This window comes from Protopterus annectens, chromosome 13.part0 (genome assembly GCF_019279795.1).
Source record: "Protopterus annectens isolate FY-2018-M chromosome 13.part0, PAN1.0, whole genome shotgun sequence".
In the NCBI taxonomy this organism is placed as follows: Eukaryota; Metazoa; Chordata; order Ceratodontiformes; family Protopteridae; genus Protopterus; species Protopterus annectens.
This window is the reverse complement of record NC_056747.1, coordinates 98,535,548-98,561,607: the sequence shown is the minus strand read 5'-3', so window position 1 is coordinate 98,561,607 and position 26,060 is coordinate 98,535,548. Positions and strand designations below refer to the sequence as shown.

The following is a 26,060-nucleotide window of genomic DNA, read 5'->3' as shown; positions in this document are numbered from 1 at the left end:
TTTACTTTTACAATAATTAGAGATTTGGATTTACTTTAAAACTTTTAGTTCAAACTTTATTGCACAAACACTGATAGCCATTTGCTAAACTAAACAAAAGTCTCCCAGTGAAAACAGATAACATGACCAGCAGTAAACTTCACTTCTCTTGAAGCTAACATTTGCTGAAAATGCATTGAAACTCATATCCATTGAAAATATATCTGGCCAGAGGCAGATTAAGTGCACTTTAGACACCTGGCTGTTTTCAAACCGTGGATCTCCACCTCGCATTTTTAAGACCATGCATAAATGCATGTGCTGTTTGATTTACCTTCCTGCTTGTTTTAAATTTCTTGTCTAAATTATATTTCTTTTTAATATAACACTATTTGTTACTTTTTAAATTTCTGGTCTTGAGCATTTTTACAGTAAGCAGTGAAATAAAATGTATGAACCAATAACGACAAAAGTACCCATTTCAGAACATGTCAACCATAAAAGACCACTCAAACTGCTTTCATTATAAGCCACCAATAACCATACGCAATCATTAGGTCCCACTTTATGAACTCTATGCACATCAGATGTCCAATTGTGATATAAATGGACATGGTAAAGTATTCAAATTTGCTTTACACAAATGCACACTACTCCTGCAAAGATTGGCAAATAACTGTTTAAATTTATCAGATCTGCAGGGTCATTTTTACCTGCAGATATCCCCAAACCCAACAATTATAACTACATTGGTGAACATATCCTTCTCAGAGGTCTGTGTTAAATACAATAATAATAATCAAAGTCACATATTTCAATTTTTTTTCCACACAAATGCACAGAAGCAAAAGTATTAAAACTTAATTCACACACATGCACTATTGTCCTGCAGATTAAAGATGATATAAAAGTGACCAGATGATAAGAGCATAAGGTACTTTCATACACAGAGAGCCCTCACCCCTACCAGCAGTAATAGCCACTTTGTTGACTATGTACACTCCTTATAGTTATGAAGAAATAAATTACATGTACTTTAGTGGTTGCCTTGGATGAACTACATGAAGTTGTATGAGGATCACTAGCATCATAAGATCCAGCCACATGTAATGCATAGGAAAGTATTTATGAGAGCATACGAATATTAACTAATAGGGAATGGCTGGCAAAGCATTACAACAGGTTCATAGCTACTAGGCATGCACAGTCCTGATGACTATTAAAGAGACAAGCCCATATTCCCAATTGTTAGTTACATGACTTGCTCAATGCCACACAGTAGTAAATGAAGGCAGAAAGATGCAAACCCTGCACCCTTGCCACAGGAAGCACCTCATTACAAAGTCAAAGCTTTAGTCCTCTGTTCCTACTGCTAGACTAAACTTTTAACTAAATACAGAAATATTTCACAATGTAACCTAGGAGACAATACTGCACCACAGTAATATGTAACAATGACTATATAATGGACCGGTCTGATCAACACTAAAAATAAAGCAGACTATATGACCTAACAAATGTCAATCCCTTTGCAGTTACTGGAGGTTGTAAAGAAGGTACTGCAACAATATATTGCTAAAATGCAACACATTTAAACTATATTATACCATCCAGACCTAGTAATGAATGAATCAATTTTTAATGCAACCAATAAAGTAAAACAATTATATACATTTTAAATACTGCAGCAGATTATATTCAACAACCCAAAAGTCATACAAAAATCAGAAATATTTCTGCATATCACAATTTTTTGGGGGGTAGGAGGGCTTATATGCTTGCAGGATACCTGCATCTCATTTTTGACCCCATTATGTCTTCTCTGTCATCAAGAGCAGCTATTCCCTCTCACATAAGTACAGGTCTGACCAGCTTGTATGACTAATAATGCTGTGTCATAGCAGCATACACCACCAAAGCTGCATCATGGACAAATGGTAATGAACCAGGTCACCACAGCCATACCAGTATCCCATTACTTGGAAGTCTTTCCCTAATTAGCATAAGCATGTCCAAACCTGCTCATGTACACACTATTTTCTTTACGTTTACAATTATTACAAAGATTTGGGCATAATTTAAAACTTTTATTTCAAATTTTACATAGAAAAACTGACAGCAATTTTCAAAACAAAACACTCTCATACTGAAAACTAAGCATGAAAAACAATAAAACTTATCTTCCCATGAAATTCATATTTAGGGAAAAAGCATCCGGCAACCCATTACACTAAAAGAGACGTGCCGAGGTTCATACTCACATAACATATATTGAACTATTAATTAGCAACTATGTAAAGGTTGCAGAAATTCAAAAGACAAATGCTTAACATATTTGCTAACAGCCTATGATATACATGTCCTTTTAGGGAGTACATCCAGGAGTACTACCTGGTGAAGTAACTTAGAGAGTCACATAATACTCAATTGAAGAATGAGAGAATCAAACCATATACTACAGGAATCATCTCTAACAGTCTATAGCCTTTACGCATCTGCACAAACTGTTGTAGCTAGTACTTTGCATTTCACATGTGTGGTTGCAAAAAACAAGCTTAATTAAAATGTATTTGTAGAAAAATATTAACATTAAACTCAGACTGCATGCTGTCCAGTTTACTTGAACCCCAATGTCATCATTAAAGAAACCAAGGATCAGAGCCAGAGAACACATTCCTGTTTACAACTTTCAGTTTGCTTCCTTTTCACCAAAGCTACTTTTGTTCATAGGTAGTTAAGCTTGCAGTCCCAGGGATAATTGAGGACGCTAGCCGAAATTTCCATTTGCCCCAAACACTGTCTGGTTAAGTGAGTTGGTCATAAAAAGGACATAACTTTGAGTAAAAAATCAGAGATGTTGTGCAAAGCTGGAAACAGATAAGGGCAGATGACTCTAAATCCTTCAAAAGTTTAACAGAATAGGTTTTACATCATCATGTATTTTATGAATCACAAACTGTGAAACTCTAAAGACTGACATTGACTAACTGTAATCCAGGGCAATTTATGAAAGAAAAAACAAGTTAACAGGGGTCTGGCAGCTAGAGTAAGGTCTTGCCTCCAGTATTTAAGGTACAGGGACTGGCTGATCAATTCACTTAATGAAGTAGGGCATTTTACATACACGCAAACATTTGTTTTTAATTATGTCTGGGATACCCATTCAGCACAGGGCCCTAGACAGCTGCCTAGTCACCTTGTGCTGGCTCCAGGCCTACTTACCACTGTGTGCAGACCCTCACCTTACATATAAATGTATCTGGATTTGTCAGATTGACTCTTTCCTTTCCTACTCGGTGCTGCAGTATTATAATTTGTACTAAGTAGACTAAACTCTCATTTTCCTGTCATTCTCACACCACGTAACAATTTATCCCCATTCTTACCTTTGTGAGGCATATACTGAAAACCTTCTCTCTCTCTCTTCTCCGTCTACAGACTTTCAATGCCTAAAAATTATGTTTTTCTTATCACCCAGCAGCAGATTAACAATACCTTGGGCCCTGGACTGTTTTCAATTCCTGGGCCTTCCAAACTTGTATTTTTCAGGACCACATATGAATGCACATGTCTTTTTGAATCTACATTCCTTTTCTAAAGACACTGTTTTCCACCGGATTGCTTTAGGTTATATTTGCTTTAAATCTGAGTAGTCAAAAATTATCCATCAAGAAATTGATGCAAACTTACTAGCCATTTATCTAACTGCCCATTTCATATTTCCTCAGCTGAATACCCTTTGAACCACCAGCATTATAATCTAATGTAGGCAGGGATAAGAAAAGAGATAGTTTTATTTATATTTTACTCATCCTTTTGTAGACTGGGTTAGTTCCACTAGGCTAGTGACCTCTTTTCATGGGACACCCAAGATAGCATCTCAACAACTAGGAGAAATTTGGCCAGTGCATCAAGGAACATACCTTGCTCTTTTTGAGAGATACTGAGGGATCCTTTGCTTCCACCTGAGCAACCAACAACTCAGATGGGAAATTTGTTTTAACATATCATCCCAAGGATGACGCACTCAGGAATGAAGCACCCATAATGCAATTCAGTCATCTGGAGAGGGAAAAAAACCCACAGCCTTCTGGTCTTCCATGCCAAAAGTGAGTGGTGCTACGTGTTGGGCCACTGACATTGTGCAAGGAAAAGGACAATACACTAATGTCTGAAGGGAGGATACGCACATCCATCCAGGGGTGGAATGTTGATTCCAAGCTGGTTCATGCACCTGCTCTAATGACAGAGCCTTGTCTGGATGGCAGAGGTATGTCATAATGCAGGGAACCAGTGCCAGAAAGACATTTACATGGTCACTTAGGCATATGATGTAGTCCTTACTGGCACATTTGGGGTAATATGTTTGAATGCATGAACACATGAGCACAGCTGGCCCTTTAAATGATGGAGGAGCTCATATCACCACCAGAGGTGGGTTAAGTCAAAAAGTGAAAAAGCTCTCTATGTGCAGATGCTGGCTAGTGTAAAAAGCACTCTTATGGCTGCCTCAGACAGTCTAATATCCAAGTGAAGGTTTCATAACTAGCAGGCATGGAGATTAAAATTTATATATGGGTTACCATCAAGCTCTTGAACTACCAAATGTTTGAGCACTTAAAACAGCAAACTAGTTCAAAAACTGACTTTTCAAACTTTAACAATATTTGGTTGTGCAAAATCGCAGTACAGTGGGACTGGAAATCTCCTTTTCTCCTCTGCAGTGCAACCTCAGAATTGGTATTTATATATGTATGTATGCATGTATACATGTGTGTGTGTGTATATATATATATATATATATATATATATATATATATATATATATTTTTTTTAGCAGGGGGTGTGGTGGGCTTGACCCACTACAAAAAAAAATATTTTTCTTATTGATTGATTTTTTAATTCAATCTTTTTTTGAGAGTTAGAGCATTTCCCCTGATGGATATTTATATTTGTAAAAAAAAAAAAAAAGGCAGATGTTAAACTGCAATGAGCTGTATAGTTAATGCTGATTTCCAAAGTACATTTCACAAAGAGGGCTTGAAATGGGGTTCAATTTTGATTTGGTATTGTATAGTGTGTGTATGTATGTATGTATGTATGTATGTATGTGTGTGTGTATATATATATATATATATATATATATGTGTGTATATATATATATATATATATATATATATATATATATGTGTGTGTGTGTGTGTGTGTGTATATATATATATATATATATATATATGGTTCCACTTCATTTCATCGAATTATCATTTCATCGATTTTCAAATCATCGAGACCAAATCGCCGAAAACTCATTTCGTCGAAAATTCATATCATCGAATCTCAAATCATTGAAAACTATAAAGCAGCTAGAAATAACATCCCAGACACTGTTTACTGCATTTATGCAGGGGGGCAAGCCCCCCTGCACCCCCTTTGTGGGGGCTCCACCCCCCATAAATTAAATATACCAACTCCAACTTTGCACTACAGTGAGGAAAAGAGGTAATTTCCTACCCAACTGTAGTGCGACCTTGGAGTTGGTATATTTAAGTTACAGGGGTGTGGGGGGGTAGAGCCCCCCACATGGGGGGTGCATGGGGGCTTGCCCCCCTGCATAAACGTAGTAAAAACGCTGTAGGGTGTTATTTCTAGCTGCTTTATAGTTTTCAATGATTTGAGATTCAATGATATGAGTGTTCGACAAAATGAGTATTTGACTATTTGGTCTCAATTTGAAATTCGATGAAATGATAATTCGATGATATGAAATGGAACCATATATATATATATATATATATATATATATATATATATATATATATGGGTCTAGGACAGTCTACCGAAAGACTTTCACAGAAAGTGAAATGGCCTTCACAGTTTCGCGAAAGCACTTTTATCGAAAAAAGTGCTTTTGCGAAACTTTCGTAAAAGTACAGGGAATTGGGGGGAAGTGGTAGTGGGCGAGATCGGACTACAGTGGGGGATAAGGGAATATTCCATTTTCCCCACTGTAGTGCGATCTTGGAGTGAGAATATAAAAGTAGGGGTGTGTGGGGGTCGGAGCCCCCCATGTGGGGGTGCAGGGGGGGGTGAAGCCCCCCTGTGTAAACATGGTGTGTGTTTTACCTTCCGTTAACCGCTTTTTCGGTGAAAGCAGTTTTGGTAAACGGTGTTCGGTAGGGTTGGATTCAGCCAGTTGGTCTCTCGATCAACTGTCCTAGATCCATAGATATATATATATATATATATATATATATATATATATAGATATATATATATATATATATATATATATATATATATTTATTTAGACACACACACAAATACATGAAGATATACACACACACACAGACATGCCAACATATTTCAGCTACATATCTACATGCACACACACGTCCACATACATGTAAAACAAGTGCACTAAACACTGACTGACAAAACATCAACGGTAAAACATTACAAATGCTGATGTTGACAGGCCAGTAAGCAGGAGCCAAGAAACAGCCTCAGTGAATGCAAAATTCAAGTGGAGTGGAGCGGGTTACAACACCCTGATCATAGGTTGGCAGTGGCAAAGGTGTAAAGTAACTTGTTAGAAGCTCAGGTGATTGAGCAATGAGCACATCTCTATAACTTATTTATGGCTGGAGTGTCTGAAAGTGAAGAGGCAGGTGATTGTGATGGTCTTATAAGGCATTAATCAAATAATCAGGGATATCATCAGTCTTAATTGAAAGCAAGCAGGCTAACAGCGACTTTGTACCAGTGGCAACCCAAGGCAAATACCCAGACCAATTCTGATCTGCTGTCTATTCTATGATTTGAAGGAGAAATTCCAATCTGCTGCATGGGCACCAGAGGTGATAGTCATTTAAAAAAAAAGATTATTCTTGGTTGAAGAGGAAAACTTTTCATTCTGTGCATAAGCTATGCTATCAGCACAATTTGAAATATAAATTACTTTACCCAGTTACAATGAATATACACAAAAAGGGTAAATGGCATTCCTTTTGGGCCCCAGATGAAACTTTGAATAAGATTCACCACTGGTTAGTGATGTAGAATTTTACAGAGGTGTCTGATGCTCACAGTACCTCAGATGGAGTTAGAGATGTAGACGTTTACAGAGGCGTCTGATGCTCACAGTACCTCAGATGGAGTTAGTGATGTAGACGTTTACAGAGGCATCTGATGCTCACAGTACATCAGATGGAGTTAAAGATGTAGACGTTTACAGAGGCGTCTGATGCTCACAGTATCTCAGATGGAGTTAGTGATGTAGACGTTTACAGAGGCGTCTGATGCTCACAGTACCTCAGATGGAGTTAGTAGACGTTTACAGAGGCGTCTGATGCTCACAGTACCTCAGATGGAGTTAGTGATGTAGACGTTTACAGAGGCGTCTGATGCTCACAGTACCTCAGATGGAGTTAGTAGACGTTTACAGAGGCGTCTGATGCTCACAGTACTTCAGATGGAGTTAGTGATGTAGATGTTTACAGTGGCGTCTGATGCTCACAGTACCTCAGATGGAGTTAGTGATGTAGACGTTTACAGAGGCGTCTGATGCTCACAGTACCTCAGATGGAGCTAGTAGACGTTTACAGAGGCATCTGATGCTCACAGTACCTCAGATGGAGTTAGTGATGTAGACGTTTACAGAGGCGTCTGATGCTCACAGTACCTCAGATGGAGTTAGTAGACGTTTACAGAGGCGTCTGATGCTCACAATACCTCAAATGGAGTTAGTGATGTAGACGGTTGCAGAGGCGTCTGATGCTCACAGTACCTCAGATGGAGTTAGTAGATGTTTACAGAGGTGTCTGATGCTCACAGTACCTCAGATGGAGTTAGTGATGTAGACGTTTACAGAGGCGTCTGATGCTCACAGTACCTCAGATGGAGTTAGTGATGTAGACGTTTACAGAGGCCTCTGATGCTCACAGTACCTCAGATGGAGTTAGTAGACGTTTACAGAGGCATTTGATGCTCACAGTACCTCAGATGGAGTTAGTGATGTAGACGTTTACAGAGGCCTCTGATGCTCACAGTACCTCAGATGGAGTTAGTAGACGTTTACAGAGGCGTCTGATGCTCACAGTACCTCAGATGGAGTTAGTGATGTAGACGTTTACAGAGGCATCTGAAGCTCACAGTACATCAGATGGAGTTAAAGATGTAGATGTTTACAGAGGCGTCTGATGCTCACAGTATCTCAGATGGAGTTAGTGATGTAGACGTTTACAGAGGCCTCTGATGCTCACAGTACCTCAGATGGAGTTAGTGATGTAGACATTTACAGAGGCGTCTGATGCTCACAGTACCTCAGATGGAGTTAGTAGACGTTTACAGAGGTGTCTGATGCTCACAGTACCTCAGATGGAGTTAGTGATGTAGATGTTTACAGAGGCCTCTGATGCTCACAGTACCTCAGATGGAGTTAATAGACGTTTACAGAGGCGTCTGATGCTCACAGTACCTCAGATGGAGTTAGTAGACGTTTACAGAGGCGTCTGATGCTCACAGTACCTCAGATGGAGTTAGTGATGTAGACGTTTACAGAGGCATCTGATGCTCACAGTACCTCAGATGGAGTTAGTGATGTAGACGTTTACAGAGGCGTCTGATGCTCACAGTACCTCAGATGGAGTTAGTAGACGTTTACAGAGGCGTCTGATGCTCACAGTACCTCAGATGGAGTTAGTGATGTAGACGTTTACAGAGGCGTCTGATGCTCACAGTACCTCAGATGGAGTTAGTAGACATTTACAGAGGCGTCTGATGCTCACAGTACCTCAGATGGAGTTAGTGATGTAGATGTTTACAGAGGCCTCTGATGCTCACAGTACCTCAGATGGAGCAGCTGAGCCCTTCCCCCTTTTTATAAATATCTGCAAGACCATGAGAGATCAGCAGGAGACACAACCAGAACTATTCTGTGCAATCTTAAGAACGGAATTAATTTGTGCTTCTTATCAACAAGATAGTTCCTTTACTATTTTAATCTGAAACAAATAGGATTAATTTTATGTTGTAAGGACTGGTTCCCATACTCCAGTAGCAGGACATTTTGAGCTAAATACTTCTACCCCTCTTAATACTATATTGTAGCATGGTGACACAGTTGTCATTGCTCTTGAGCTGGCATGGCAACCAGTAGGGACTGTCATGTCTTATTCCTGCACTGCACTCTGGCTGGTTGTACTAGTTCTCCACTGCAGCCATCCTGTTGTGGAGGTGAGCTTCCTCCTTGTAAGTCATGATTGTATTTTTCATGTACATAGTTAATGTTTATATAACACTTTTTTTTTTCTCTCTCTCTGTTCAGATGTTTAAAACAGTTTTTTATTTTGCATTTTGATTACCAGGAACGTTCCGATGGGATGACTAGCATACCCCTTTTCATTGGAGGCCCAGGGAGAAAAGCTCCACAGTTAGTTACAATTACATAGATTTCTTACAGGTACAGTGCACGATCAGTTGCAAGTGATGTATTCAAGGTCAAATACAAATGCACTAAGAGCATAATAGTGTGAATTTATATAACTTATAGGGCTAACAGTAGTAGAAATCTAACATCTTTGGTAAAAGTAATTCAAATGGGTAATAGTAGAAAAACAATTGAATATTGTATATCATGGAGAATCAAACTGACATGTGAAAGTTGAGGGATAAAAGGGTCAAGAGTACAAAGGTTTTAGTTGGTAACTTTGAGGCATGAGATGATTTCAGTAATTTGGATTAGAATAGAGTATATAGTTAAGGTTCATCATAGGTTCATAGGTAGGTACTAGGCTACTGGCCCTAGGGCCTATACAAGCCCAGACAAAAAGGTACCCTGGCTTTTGCCACCCAAGAAAATTATTTTCCTGTGCCACTGTCGAGCAGAGCCACAGAAGTGATCCCCGGGGTGAATTTCCTATTTCCCATCCAGTCATCAAGATTTTTCTTGAAGAGTACTAATGAGGAGCTTTGTTTGATATAGATAGGTAGTTTATTCCAGAGTATGGGAAGTCTCTGGGACAGGAATCTATCCCTCCGGCATGTTCTGTTTATTGTGGTGACAAGGTTTAGGTCCCTAGAGCATGTAGCTCAGAGGAATTGGGACTTCATTAAGTAGAGCATGCCCAACAGCTCTGGGTTTGGCATAGCTTTGTATATTAGGCAGAGATCACCTCAGAGTAGGTGATATGCAATGGAGTAAAGCTGAAGTTTTTTGAGACGGTCTGCGTAGGGCATCTGTTTGAGGCTGGTAATCCTCTTTGTGAGGTATTTCTTCAGCCTTTCCAGTTGTTGTAGATGTCTTGTGAGGTACATACCAAAAGGGGCATTGTACTCTATAATTGGTCTAATGAGTGATGAGTAGAGGGGAACAATGACCTCTTTTTTTCTGGATGAGAAACCTTTTGTGATGAGGTGTGCCACATAGAAGGATTTCCTGATTACTGTGGCAATGTGATTATCAAAGGTGAGACTACTGTCCACCTGTTTCCCAAGGTCTCTTATCACACTTTCAGTGTTAAGTATACTACAGCCTATGTTGTAGTTCATGGGCACCGAGTTTTTACCAAAGGGGATGACAATGCACTTTTTGGCATTGAGCTTAAGGCTATGGCTTTGACACCAGGCATTTGTCTCAGTGAGGCCCTTTTATAGGATGTCCACAACGTTAGGAGTTTCGATTATGGCTCCTAGTTTGCAGTCATCTGTGAGTTTTGTTAGCCAAAGGTCTTCTGTGTTATCCTGTACTTCAGAGAAGTAGATACCAAACAGGAGAGGACCCAGGACTGAACCTTGTGGTACTCCACTTGTCACTGGTCTGAAGTTGGTTTGGAGTCTACTTTCACAGTGTGGGTTTTGTCAGTGAGCCAGTTGGCAACCCATCTTGTGACATAGGGATTTATACCTAGTTTAGTGAGTTTATCTATATTTCCAGAGTGGGTGATGGTGCCAAAAGCCTTGGCAAGATCTAGATAGGCTGTGTGAACCACCTTACCCTCGTCTATGGCTTTGGTGACTGCTTCAAAGAAGTCTATCAGGTTTAGGAGACATGATCTGCCTTTTACAAACCCGAACTGGGTGGGGTCCAGAGTTTGGAGATTACCAATGTCTTTGTTTATAAGTTCCATGCCTTGCAGACCAGGCTCATCAGGCTAATGGGGCGGTAGTTCGTGGTGGCTACCCCCTTGTGGAGTGGGATAACCATCACTGTGCACCATTTAGTTGGCACAAAGCCTGTTGTGAGGCTATGACTGAACATGGTACTTAGGTGGGGTGCCAGTTCATTCTGTAGTTCATGTAGAACACAGCCTGGGATGTTGTTTGGTCCCATGGATGCTGTGTTCTTGGCTTTGGAGAGTGTGGTTTTTACCTGTGCAGCCGTGATTACAGAAACTTTGCATTCTTCTGGTATACAGATGGGCTCTTTAGGGGGTGAGAGGGGGTAAAGATAGCACTGAACCTATCTGCTAAGATGTTGGCAATATCATTTGTGTCTGTATATTTAGTGCCATTGTGCTGTAACTTAGAACAGATCTGAGTGTTGCCATTGAGATTCTTGACATAGCTGTAGAATGCTTTGTGATTGTCTCTAGAATCAGTGGCGATTATGTTTTCGTAACTAGCTTTGGAGGATTTTATCAGGGATCACAGCTTCTTACTGGATCATGGACATATGAGGAAAGCCTTTGACATTCTCCCCACTTTATGTTTGGATCATGGACATATGATGAAAGCCTTTGACATTCTCCCCACTTTCTGTTCGGATCAAGGACATATGATGAAAGCCTTTGACATTCTCCCCACTTTCTGTTTGGATCATGGACATATGATGAAAGCATTTGACATTCTCCCCACTTTCTGTTTGGATCATGGACATATGATGAAAGCCTTTGACATTCTCCCCACTTTCTGTTCGTATCATGGACATATGATGAAAGCCTTTGACATTCTCCCCACTTTCTGTTCGGATCAAGGACATATGATGCTCCCCACTTTCTGTTTGGATCAAGGACATATGATGAAAGCCTTTGACATTCTCCCCACTTTCTGTTCGGATCATGGACATATGATGAAAGCCTTTGACCCCCACTTTCTGTTTGGATCATGGACATATGATGAAAGCCTTTGACATTCTCCCCACTTTCTGTTCGGATCATGGACATATGATGAAAGCCTTTGACATTCTCCCCACTTTCTGTTCGTATCATTGACATATGATGAAAGCCTTTGACATTCTCCCCACTTTCTGTTCGGATCAAGGACATATGATGAAAGCCTTTGACATTCTCCCCACTTTCTGTTTGGATCATGGACATATGATGAAAGCCTTTGACATTCTCCCCACTTTCTGTTCGGATCAAGGACATATGATGAAAGCCTTTGACATTCTCCTCACTTTCTGTTTGGATCAAGGACATATGATGAAAGCCTTTGACATTCTCCCCACTTTCTGTTCGGATCAAGGACATATAATGAAAGCCTTTGACATTCTCCCCACTTTCTGTTTGGATCATGGACATATGATGAAAGCCTTTGACATTCTCCCCACTTTCTGTTCGGATCAAGGACATATGATGAAAGCCTTTGACATTCTCCCCACTTTCTGTTCGGATCAAGGACATATGATGAAAGCCTTTGACATTCTCCCCACTTTCTGTTCGGATCATGGACATATGATGAAAGCCTTTGACATTCTCCCCACTTTCTGTTCGGATCAAGGACATATGATGAAAGCCTTTGACATTCTCCTCACTTTCTGTTCGGATCAAGGACATATGATGAAAGCCTTTGACATTCTCCCCACTTTCTGTTCGGATCAAGGACATATGATGAAAGCCTTTGACATTCTCCCCACTTTCTGTTCGGATCATGACAATTTTCCTTCCTTCTCCCTCTGGAGGATAAATCTCTTATTTGCAAAAAGGACAAATTCACTCAGCAAATGCCTTACTTTTCTGCAGAATGGGAAACCTTTAAAAAGGATAATTTGGACTTTCAATCTGGTGAATACCTTGGTGAGCTTGGTTCAAGATTATCAGTAACAAGCCTTTGATAGCCAGACTTTTATTCCAAAAGTTGCTGGTTCAGCTTTCTATAACACAGCAGCAGACAGAGGCATGGCTGCCTGAAGAAAGGCAGCAACCTCTGCAGATGAGGTGAAGAATGTCTCTGCATCTACAGTAGAACACTCATCTAGCTGTTAACTAATTAAGGATTTCCTGTTTCAATGTCGGACCTAAATCGCAGAAATATTTAGTTACGAGGCTTATGACTGAGATCAGGGACACAGCTTCAAAGCAGATGTATATCTCACTAATTCAGATCCTATAGACTTTAATTATTATCAGACTATGTATATGGGACCTCCCCACCCTCAGAGAATACGTTTCAAAATTAGGGAATATCTATCTTGGAACTTTCCAGGCTGGAGCAAGCTTAGAATCAATATTTTTCAAGGCCCATAACTTATATGCAGGTGGAGATGATCCTAAACAAAATAAGGCTGAAACCCTAAGGCATGATGGAATTCTTAAAATAGACAGGATGGGAATGGATAATTGTATTCCTGCATTTGAAGTCGCTGTAAATAAGATCATACAGGCCAAACTTATCCTTTCTTCTTGGAAATGAGGTGTAATATCCCTTATTCTAAAACCAGGGAAAGACCCTAAGGAGGCCTCCAGCTATAGACTGGTTTATATTTTGATAAACTTTTCGTAGCAACTTGTTCATGAATCAACTCCTTCCTTCCCTCCTTAATTGTGTTGACTGTTTTTTTCTGCCCAATTTACCAGTGTAGATTAGTTAATTAAAACTTGCCTTCTGTTGAAACAAGCAAATTCCTCACCATCTCCTCTACTTTTGGTGAGTTTTGACAGTGAAAACCTTTGAAAGGGTTTTGTGTTTTTTAGTTTGAAACTTTGGTAAAGATGAGCCCCCAGGGAGTTTATTGAATTATTACAATGCTTGTACAGCAAAAACTCAACTGTGATAAAATTGGGTCCAGACTTTCCAGGCCCTTTGAACTAAAGAGGAGGGCTAGGCATGGCTACTTATGTATCTGCTTCTGTTTGCTATGTATATTGAACCACTGGCAACGTAGTTTGGACTGTGTCCCATTTTGGGGTGTATTAATGGGCAGGAGTATAAAGGTCTCTCTCTATGCTGACAATTTTTGCTCTTTCAGTCCCTGATTGAGATCTACCAGACGTGATAAATTAGAGTGAAAACTTTTGCTTCTGTCACAAGATGCATGGTCATCACCAATAAAACCCAAGTGCTTACGGTTTAACCATGCAGCCTCTACTGCTGTCAAGGACCTTAGCATTTTTGAAAGGTCAAGCTTTGTCATATAGCTGGGGGTATCATTGCACAAACTACATATGATGTAATTTTAGCCAAAGCAAAGCAGCTTTGTCTAAGATGGAACAGCATCTGTTTGGAATGCATGCAGAAGATTCAGGGTTTTGTTGTTTGTTTTGTCTGATTTAGTTTGCCTCTGGTTCTATATGCTTCCCAGAATATCCCCTTCTTAACACTCCAAAACACTTTTACAGAGAAGGATCATCTCTAATTTGCTGTGGGGTGGGGGGCAGCAGGTAGGCTGGGGCATCTTAGCCCTTTCTGCTGGTCAAGGAGGTCTAAATCTCCCTTATTTTGAGTTGCATAGTGGGTCTCGGTTCTTCATCCACTTGAAGCCCAATACCCTGGAATAATTTAGGTCATCTATCAGAAATCTATAAAAATAAACAATCCTAGGGCAAGAAGGGCCCATTTACCAGGCTGGACTTTTGCATTAAAGTTAGTGCAGTTGGAGGGTGGGGGTTCACTAAAACCAGCATATTTGCCCCAAACTTTCTGTGGCTGCTAGAGCCCAGCCCATCATAAGCTATTAAGCCAATTAAAGATCTCCCAAACTTTAGGATCATCTTTGATGCAGATACCTTCCAGATGTTGAGGACTTGCAGATCAACAGTTTGCTACATACCTTGCAGCTAGCAGCGAGAAAAGCTATTTCCAGACAAACAGAAAGACCTGTTAAACAGTATCATGATGGAGATTCAAACTGAGGAACTGTTTGCTTTAGGTCAGCAGACAAGATCACTGCACAAAGCAAATGGTCTTTCTGCAACTCGGTAGTCAGTACAGAGCTGGTGCATATATTAGTTCCTTACCTTAGACTTCTCTTCAAATTGCAAGCATCTTTTCTTTAAACTTCAGTGATTTTTTTTATTTGCTTGTTTACACTGGAGGAAAGGTTTTATTTCATTGCTTGTATTTCTGCAAATGTTTTATTTACAGGTTATACAGAGCTGCTGTGAACAAGTATATTCATAGAAATTTCACTTGTGGTAAATTGCTGTGCGTGAACTGTAATAAAGTTTATATTGTTAAAAATAAATTGCCTGTTCGACAAAATCAGAATATGATCAAATCTGATTAACACAAATATTTCCCAACTCAATTTGTGTCAATGAAATCCCTGTATCATAGATTGTGTAAACTACAGTTTACTACATATTACTTAGTATTTCATTAATTAATAGGAAAATTACTATACACCACAAATTGCCAGCACACCACGACTGCAGTCAATAATGGATTCCATGGTATCTGGATATAAAGTCATAAAACGTTTATTGTACAAAAAAAACAAAGACAGCAAAAATCTTCATTATTGTATCACATCCAGTCGTTAAGAACTTTTTGCTGCATCACATCAAGTCATTAAGCACTTTTTGTTGCATCACATCCAGTCATTAAGCACTTTTTGTTGCATTACATCCAGTCATTTAGCATTTTTTGTTGGATCACATCCATTTGTTAAGCACCTTTGTTTCCATCTTTGGTAATACTGAAGATTTTTGCTGTCTTTAGTAATACTGTAGATTTTTGCAGTCTTTGGTTTTCTTCTAGAATAAGCCTTTTATTACTTGATATCTGGCTGCCTTGGAATCCATTATTGACTGTAATGGTCGTGTGCTAGTAATTTGTGGTTCCTAGTTTTCTCTCAGCATGCTTGCATCATTGGCTGGTTAAAATTACTATACAGGCAGTGCATAAAAATCAGAAGAATAAATTAAATTGTTGGGTTGTATACTGGCTCACAGATAGAACCCACAGTGTGAAAGTAGTTGACTCCAAGTCAGACTGCTGACCAGTCACGAGTGGAGTCCCACAGGGTTTGGTCCTGGGTCTTCTCCTGTTTGGTATCTACTTTTCTGAAGTTCAGGCCAACATGAAGGGACTCTGGCTGACAAAGTTCACAGACGATTGCAAGTTGGGAGCTATTATTAACTCCCCAAGTGATATTGACATCCTACAGAAAGGCTCAAGGACACCAACAACTGGTGTCAGAACCATGGCCTTAAGCTCAATGCCAAAAAATGTGTCATCATTCCCCTTGGAAAAAATCTGGTTCCCTTGAATTACCAAATTGATGGTAGTCCACTGAACACAGAAGGTGTTATAAGAGATCTGGGAACACAGGTTGACAGCAACCTCTCTTTTGAGCACCACATTGCCATTGTGGTCAGAAAGTGGCTCATCTCATTACTAAAGGTTTTGCATCCAGGAAGAAAGTAGTCATTGTCTCCCTCTACTCTTCCCTCATTAGACCAATCATTGAGTACAATGCCCCATTTGGCATGCACCTCACTAGTCACCTGCAACAACTGGAGAGGGCACAGAAGTACCTCACAAAGAGGATCCTAGGCCTTAAACACTTGTCCTATATGGACAGACTAAAAAAACTCCAACTATTCTCTGTCTCATATCGCCTACTTAGAGGCGATCTCTGCTTGACTTACAAAGCCATGCCTGACCCAGCTCTGTTAGAAATGCTACATCTAAGGAAATCCCAACCTCATTACCACAATCAACAAAACATGCTGGAGGGACAGGTTCATAACCCAGAGACTGCCAATACTATGGAATAGACTTCCCATACATGTCAAGCAAAGTGCCTAACTGGCCTCTTCAAGAGAAATCTTGATGAGTGGATGGAAAATAGAAAATTCACCCTGGGGATTACTCCAGTAGCTCTACTCAACAGAGCCACTAGGAACTAAGGTTGTGTGGCACGATGCCAGGGTAATCATATGGGCTAGGCTTGTAAAGGCTCCAGGGCCATTAGCCTAGTACACACCTTTGAACCTATGATTTCCTCTGATAGGGCTGAAGGATGACCTAGACCTCTCAACTGTCCCTACTTTTTAGGAATGATCCTGTTTTCAGGGTTAATTTACCCCTGCAGAGGATATCTCTGTTTTTGCAGGTATGTCCCTATTTTCAGGCTTGATTCACTCCTTCACACAATTTTCTGAATCCTGCCCATCATATGTGATTTTTGAAGCTGTGTAGTACACAGAAAACCACACTACATGACTAACATTCTAGGGGCAATAATAACTTAAAGGAGGAGGGGTCACATCTTACATCTTCATTTTTCTTGAGCAAAATTAAATTACCTTGTGTGGTAGAATTTTGCAATACAATATATTAAAGTCTACAGATTTTTCACTCACTGATATTGTGCTTATTTTTTGTCATCTGTCACACTGTTTTTAAACATGTGTTTCTGAATAGTAACCCACATTCCTACTGAAAATAGAAAGTTATGTAATATTTGGCATTCAAATTTTATGTTAATTAGAGGTCCATTTTTGGTATTCAAATTTTATGGTATTTAGATGTCCAGATTTTTAGCTGGATGTTACCTACTTATTAAAAGCTTTTAATCCTATTTCCAACATCTACAGGATGTAAGCTGTTCTTGACTTTTGTGAATTCATTCTGGCAATTTATACCAAGAAGGAAAAACAGAGTGGAAAAATAATGGTGGCCAAAGTCAGGAATGAGGTCATCAAGGGGCTTACATTAGCAAAGTGTCCAATCTGTGCTGACACACACAGAGAAGTTGCAGTATTGAACATAAGCTTAATTAGGGATGCAAGAAAATGAAGGTCATGCCTTGTTACAGCATTGGGCCAGATATGCCACTTAAACTGAGTGCTTGTGATATGTGTGTTGTATTCTGTATGAAATGTTGATGTCTCATTAAGTCAATTGTTTCACACAGGTGAGGTGGCCCATCTGAAACAGAAGTTTGCAGCCACTCAGCGTGATCTAAATGGATACAAAGAATGTTATTCCAGGATAGTAGAAAGCTGGAAAAGTGCAAAAGCTGCAAGAGACCAGTGTGAGGCTAGTCGGACTGAACTACAAAACAACCTGTAAGATCATTATAGCTTATTTAGTCTTGAATTCTGTTATTGAACCCATCCGTATTCAGTTATTTTTGTTCAAAAACAGATGCACTTTGGTATTAAATTTCCATGACCACAAGCCCATATTACCGGGGGTGGGGGAGGGGAGGTAGGTTAGTTGTTAAAGTATTGTATACCATTACATGGTACATATGAAGCATAACCTGATGCATTCCTTTCCATAAGAAGAGTGATTTTCAACTGGAAATGCTATAGTTTTGTTTTTAAGGTATGTTCATTTTATATTTGAAGCTTGGATGGACCTAATAGAGCTACCACTGTTGATGGTATCTCCAAATCAATTGGAAAGTGTTGTGCTTTTAATATGCCAGTCCTTTGTCTTTGACATTATATAGGAAGCTTAGGCTGCATCTTCTCCCAAAATGCACATAGACAACAGCAAGGAAATAACAAATAAGATATAACTATTCCTTTGACTGGTTGTCTTAGTAGTGTCTGTAATCAGATTTTCTCTAGCTACTGAAAATACCATCCAAATCTCTTCTGAAAAAAAACATATGCTCTCAACGGGTGCACCCAAGTCAACAAAATGAAACAACATGGCAGTGTATGCACAGAAGGATCTGGTGGCATATGTATTTATCATTTGAAAATTCTTCTGTCTTCCTTCGCATAGTAACTTTGAAGGAAAGGTGTAATTTCAAATTAATATTGACTGATAATAATTAAGGTAATGATCTTAAAAAGGGATTACACATTTGAAAGAAGTTTGATTCTACAATTTCTACTTGCACAATGCACATTGTCACTTTGAACAATTGTCTTTTTTTAAGACTTCTCTTTATATTCTATCTTTTAGCAATGACTCCCTGTATGAATTATTATAAGCATATTATTTGCAATTTGCATTTTACTTCTTTTGCATACAGGCACTGTAGAACACAGTTGAAGCTTTAACTGAACTATTCACGATCATCTTTGAAACTAACAGATTTTATATATATATATATATATATATACATAAATATATATATAAAATATTGGGCTATACTTTGCTAACAAAAAAAATCTAAATAAATATTTAAACTAAACTGATTTCACCCTTTCTCTGCTTCTCTGCTGTTGGATTCCTTCCAGCTCAATTTCGCAAACCCACACTTTTTCAAGCAAACACCACAGCGGCTTGCTATACATTATCACCGTGGTTCCAGAAGTGCATTCACTCTAAGAGAGGGGATAGGGGAGTTATATCATCAATGGATTCTGCCAGAAGAAATGAAGGCTTGAACTAATGTGACCATTTTACAAACCTAAAAGAAACAAGAACAATGTTAATAAAAGATTTAAAGTCCTTGCTGTGAATGTTTGAAAACACATATTTCATCTCTTGATGTACTTGCATCTCCCACAGATGCAGAGATGCTGATCTATGCTCTTACTTGTGATTTCAGGCAGTCTACCCTACAGGATGTAGAAAGCCTGAGACAATAAACTGACATACATTCCAGTGACAAACTCTGTGACACTGTCTAGAATTATATGGGTAATACCACACGGTTCTCATTCTGATTTTCTTAGTGAAACTGATGGGGGGGGGGGGGGAGTCAAATAAGCAATACATTCATATATAAACATACACACTCTCTTACATCTGAAGGAAGAGATCCACAGCGTATTGTATGTAATAGTCTGAAATATCAAACAAAAACATAATTTGCCAGAAAATATTACTTAAATAAAGTCGCCTGCTGTAGCTTTGTATTTGTAAAAGATATATTCCTTTTTAATTACAAAAGATAATTTGCAGGAATGCATTATTCTGGTCATAGGGTACAGTGGTCACTCTCGTTTCACATCTGATCCTCCTAATGAAAAATGTTCCCACATATTCTTACCTATGTTTGCTTATATTTTATCACTAAGCATGAATTAAGTTACAGTAGAATGACTGAGAGGATGACTTTCTTGTGACAATTTTAGCAGCAGTTGAAAGGAATATGTTAAATATGGGTGCTGCAGTTAGCTGTAGAAGTTTAAAGTCACACTCAAAACACCTCACTTGTTAACAGGACATGGAACTTCTCCAGCATTCATTCTAATTGCAACATGTTACACCGCAGAAAAAATTATCTTCAGTAAATGTTTGCATGAAGACTATTTACTCCATTTGTTATTTCACTTTATCTTTCGATTCTGTGTGCTGGTTAAGCCTTCCTCCCCATACTCTATTGACCTGTTCATTCCTCCAGCGGGAAGCGCCCTAAGGGCCATTCATTTTCCATAATGGTGATGGGAAAGCACCAGGAGTGGCACCATCATTCCGGAGAAATCGGGATATTTTCATTTAAACGTAGTGCGGCTTGTTCCACTAAGTGGATATTGTGCAATGCCTCCCCTTCTGCAAGGGGTGCTGCCTTGAATAGCACTGACTCTTAGAACAAAAATAATTCCATCTGCAAGGGGTGCTGCCTTGACTAGCCCTGACCCTTAGAACAAAAAGAATTCCATCTGCAAGGGGTGCTGCCCTGACTAGCCCTGACCCTTAGAACAAAATGAATTCCATCTGCAAGGGGTGCTGCCTTGACTAGCCCTGACCCTTAGAATAAAATGAATTCCATCTGCAAGGGGTGCTGCCTTGACTAGCCCTGACCCTTAGAACAAAATGAATTCCATCTGCAAGGGGTGCTGCCTTGACTAGCCCTGACCCTTAGAACAAAAATAATTCCATCTGCAAGGGGTGCTGCCTTGACTAGCCCTGACCCTTAGAACAAAAAGAATTCTATCTGCAAGGGGTGCTGCCTTGACTAGTCCTGACCCTTAGAACAAAATGAATTCCATCTGCAAGGGGTGCTGCCTTGACTAGCCCTGACCCTTAGAACAAAAAGAATTCCATCTGCCATTTCCATCAGGGAGTCACAATGGCATCTGCACTGCAGACATGTACTCCTAAACTCTTTCCACCACCAAGAAGAGATGGAAGCAAGTTCCATTTTTTTCTCTCTGGTCATCTCCACCAGCCTCTGCTCAGTTTGGTATAACAGCTATACTATCCGAGCATGCTCCAGAAGAAATGAAAGTCACATGGCTGTACATTATAACTGGTTCCGTTTTCTTCTGAACAGAATGCAAAACTCTAACTTCATAGAGGCCAGTTCTAAATCTTCTGTCTAAAAATATATAAATTGTTGTGTCTTTCGGCTTTTCCCGGTTAGGGGTCGCCACAGCAGAACTCCGGTCCGCTAATGATTGGCAGTGGATTTTTACGTGCCAAGTTGCCAGCCCTGATGCACAATCTTCAACGAAGGTACGCCCATTCATGCATGTCTCTACACAGAAGACACTCTAGCTGAGAATCGAACAGGACAACATCTTACTGGGAGGCGACAATGCTACCACAGCACCACCACCACAGTTACAAAAATTTACAAAAATAGAAATGTGTGTGTCTATACATGTGCATATTTTTTTTTATAAAGAAGTATGTTAGTATGGGTTGAAAAAGTCAGATATCTAATTAAAGCAAAAGAAAAAGGATGTGTGTGCATTTATCTATAGATATAGCTATATAGATATTACACACATCTAAATAGTCGAACATTATATACAATATAAATCTATATCTAGATAGTTGAATATTATATACGTATTAATATTTATGTAAATCAGTATATGTCAAAATGGCCACGGTGGTGCAGCCGTTAGCATTGTCGCCTCACAGCAAAGGTTCTCCCATTTGATTCTCAGCTGGAGCCCCTTCTGTGTGGAGTCTGCATGTCCTCCTCATGGTCAAGTGACGTTAAAGACATGCAGGTAGGTGCGAGCGTGAATGGGCATGCCTTCTTTGAAGGTTGGGCGTCGGGCTGGCAACTCGGCATCATAAAAATTCACTGCCAATCATTAGTGGACGGGAGTTCCACTGTGGCGACCCCTAACTGGGAAAAGCCGAAAGACTTTTAATATATGTCAAAATATCTAACACTTAAAATACTGAAAAAGAAAACTAATTTTGTGCAGGGAAAGCCCCCATCATACATATGCCATTTCCTGAATCATACAACAGTCAAAAATGGCAAATTGAACGTTTTCGATATTCTGAGTTTCAGATATTTTCTACCACTAACAGTTCTGAGTAACTGGCCTATGTTTCCTGTGTAACCTGTCTCTGGAAATTTTCTGCATTTCACTAGATAACTCAATTTTTTTGGAAGTGCACCTAACTAAACCCTGTACTTTGAAACTTCTCTTCTGTGAAATTAAGTTGGAAGCTGAACAAATCATGAGGCATGTTTTGCATCTTGGATAGTTGCGGGGTTTTGTGCCATTCTGGACCACATTGTGCTCTGATTGGAGTGTGTTTCTAACAAGAAGAGTTCTTATATTTGGTGGTTGTTTAAATGCAGCAGTGGTAATGCTTGAAAAATATCTTTCAGTGCGTTATTCTCACTGAATATGTTGGAGTTCCCTTCTAATTTTGTACAGTTTAAGTTTTGGATGATATATTATCCCTAGTGAAACTGTCACACGGGTTCCTCTCTTTGTATTGAAGCAGATGGTTCTCGTGGTTGCTGCCCTAGTGAAACTGTCACACGGGTTCGTCTCTTTGTATTGAAGCAGATGGTTCTCGTGGTTGCTGCCCTAGTGAAACTGTCACACGGGTTCGTCTCTTTGTATTGAAGCAGATGGTTCTCGTGGTTGCTGTATTGCTTTGTGTACAGCTCTGTCAAACTTCCTGGCAGGCTACCTTGAGCAAGCATGATGTCATTTAGCAGTGCCAACTGCCTCTCTCTCGCTAGAATAAATGTGGTGATATCAAAGTGCTTGAGGGCAAATAACTGACTTCTTTGTGTGTTCTCTGCAGATACATCTGTCTGTCAGTTGGTTTCCTATAGACACATGTCTGTAATGTTCCATTTTGTATTATAACCTTAGTATCAAGGAAGGTTACACTTGTAGTAGAGTGCTCCAAGGAGGGTTCAATAGATGAGTGCATTCTACTGAGTCCTTCGTGGAATTCCTTGAGGGAGTCAATCTCCAGATTATAAGTCATGAATAAATCGAAAATAAGTGACTGGCCTGCAGTGTTATATAAATTCCTCTATGTCTGCCTATTCTACACCCATAGTCTAAACATATAATTTCCCATAAAAGGTAAAATTGCCGTGTCAAAATAAATTCTGTATGCTGTCCCACTATATGTATAGTAGTAATCTATTTTCTCTTAAGTACTGGAGACGGGCAGCAATTCCATCTTCATGTGGAATATTTGTGTAGAGTAACAACTTCCATTTTGGCTAAAACTACATTAACAGAATGTAAAGAAATGAGTGGTGTCTTGAATGTGGCTATTCTCTCACTTAGTAACAATTTCAGAATTTTTTTCCACAAACTGAAATCCTTTCTGGTTCCTTCACCTGATACTATTGCCCTTCCTGGATTTCCTAGTTTATGGATTTTTGGTAACAAGTGGAAAACTCCTGGCCTAGGCTGATTTGATATGAGGCCAGTTATTTTGTCCTGGATGCAATCTGGGAAAAGATTTAATAAGATTCTTTAGTTTAGTTATTTTGTGTGCTGTTGATTTGGATCCTCAAACAGCTGTGTGATCAGAAAGCCATCGTATTAGCTTCAGCAATATAGTCGACACGGCTCTGGATAACCATTGCAGACCCTTTGTTTACCTCATTTATGATTATGTTGTAGTTAGATTTCAAGGATTTTACTGCCATTCTTCTGAGAGAAAGATTATAATGAGTCTGTCTTTGTATATTCTAGATACGATGATTCATGACTTTGTGTAAAACAGTCAATACAGCAATCCAGCTTTGCATTGCATCAACATTTAGGAGAAAAGTTGGAAGATTTTTGTACCCATTTCTGGATTCACATTGCCTGTGTTATGTATTTGTGTATCATGAAAAAATTCTCCAAGTCTCAGTCCGTGAAAATATTCCTCAGGTTTTCCACAAAACTGTACTCTGTCAAATGGTTCAGTGGTACAAAAAGTGAGAGCTACAAAAAGTAAGAGCTGTCAAAAGGACTTGTCTTGTTTTGAGATTTATTGCCTTATTAAATGTCAGAGCAGTGTGAGTGCTGTCTTCTCTGTTAAATTAACGTCAATTGTAATGTACCAAGCCAAACTTTGATATTTATAGCATGTCATTCATGACTCAGTTCTAAAGTTTCAGTCTCTCTCACACACACACACAATGTGAGCTACATTTGTTTCCACATTACATCCTTTAAGATTTTTTTTTTTGGCCAATGGGACATAAATGATGTAGTTCAACACCACTTGTCTTGAACAATAAGCCCCAGAGCTAGTCTCTTGCAGGCAAAAAAGAGGTACAATTAATTTGCCAGCATTCTGGATATCCATACATTTCCTTATCGCATATATGTCATCATTATCTCTTGAGTAGCCATATGTGTGCTGATTAGACACCTAATAATGTGACTAACATGTTAAAGCCTGCATTCAGATATGGCCAGGGCTCAGAGCAACACTGGCAAATTTGGCTATTGCAAAGATCCCTAAAAGTTAATGACTGACTATTTCTTTCTCTCCCAGGCTCCAGAGATGTTACAGAATAGACTTACAGGAAGAGGACCTTGGGCCATGCAGAGAAGCAGCAAGTTATCTGGCTTCATGCTGGGAACAGAATGAAATGAAATGACATGGACTGCAGCAGAACATAAAAGAGCAGAGTCAGAAGAGGGACTGAAAACCTGCAGCCAAGGAAAACGCACCCCCCCCCATGCAGTTTCCACTGACAATTCCATCTGGGGTGGTGCTCTTTTCTTAGACAGGAGCAATATCTTATGGGTTTACCATTAGCTTGAGGTAGCAGAGGATTTGGTCTCGGGTGCAGCAGCACTGTTTTGTTTTATGGGGTGTCTCTGTAACTTGAAAAGTGATCTACAGATGAAATATTGGATTGAAATTAGGACTTCAGACTATGCTGAATTATAGACAATGGCAACAGAAGTGATTAAGGGTTAATAAACGTTGCCACTTTTCCTTGACAAATGCAAAACCTGATACTGACTCTAATTTTTGTACATTATCGTGTAAAGGTTGCACCTTACAAATAAAAAGGCTCCCCCCTTCTTGGGTTAAATAAAATATACACAAATATAGTGTATTTTACACATTATGGCTTACTGCAGCTTTGTCAGCACAAAGGGGTTACGTTCAGATACTGCCTGGGCACAGTGCTCATTTTCTGTGCAAATCATTTCAGCATCTTTCATGGTTTAAATTAAGACTGGAATCTCATGATAGTACATGTTCTGAATCAAAGGGGTGAACAGGTGCTACAGAGAATCAGTCTTCACTTTATCAGTGTTTGATATTTTGATTGGTGATATTTAGACCAGGATAATCTCAACATTTCCCTTACTGATCTCATCATCTATCCTGCCCACACCTAACCCGTTTAATCAAAGGAGGTTCCTGTGCAAATACATTGTGCATGATAAGAAATATTTGATGTTGGATAGAATTATTTGCCAACTATTCTTATACTCACTCTAGATCTACTGGAATTAATTATACTCACTTTAAATACATATTCTAACATGTTCTTATAACTCTTCTTTGTCTTTTCAGCTTTTCCCGGTTAGGGGTCGCCACAGCGGAACTCCGGTCCGCTAATGATGGGCAGTAGATTTTTATGGTGCCGAGTTGCCAGCCCGACGTCCAACCTTCAGCGAAGGCACTCCCATTCACGCATGTCTTTTGGAGGCCACTCGACTGTGGGGAGGACATGCAGACTCCACACAGAAGGCAATCCAGTCGAGAATCGAACAAGAGAACTTATAACTAGAATTCTTTAAAAAAATGGTTTCACCTTT

At 39.4% G+C, this 26,060-nt stretch overlaps 1 protein-coding gene across 1 annotated transcript in view; it reads left to right on the top strand.

Annotated features, from left to right (window-relative positions):
* LOC122817618 overlaps window positions 1-25,357 on the top strand; it is a 39,581-nt gene extending 14,224 nt beyond the window's left edge. The window contains exons 3-4 of the mRNA XM_044090663.1: window positions 18,059-18,212; window positions 24,775-25,357. Of these exons, the coding sequence (XP_043946598.1) occupies window positions 18,059-18,212; window positions 24,775-24,880 (260 nt within the window). The 3' untranslated portion in view covers window positions 24,881-25,357. The remainder of the gene's footprint in view (window positions 1-18,058; window positions 18,213-24,774) is intronic.
* Window positions 25,358-26,060: the final 703 nt, after the last annotated feature.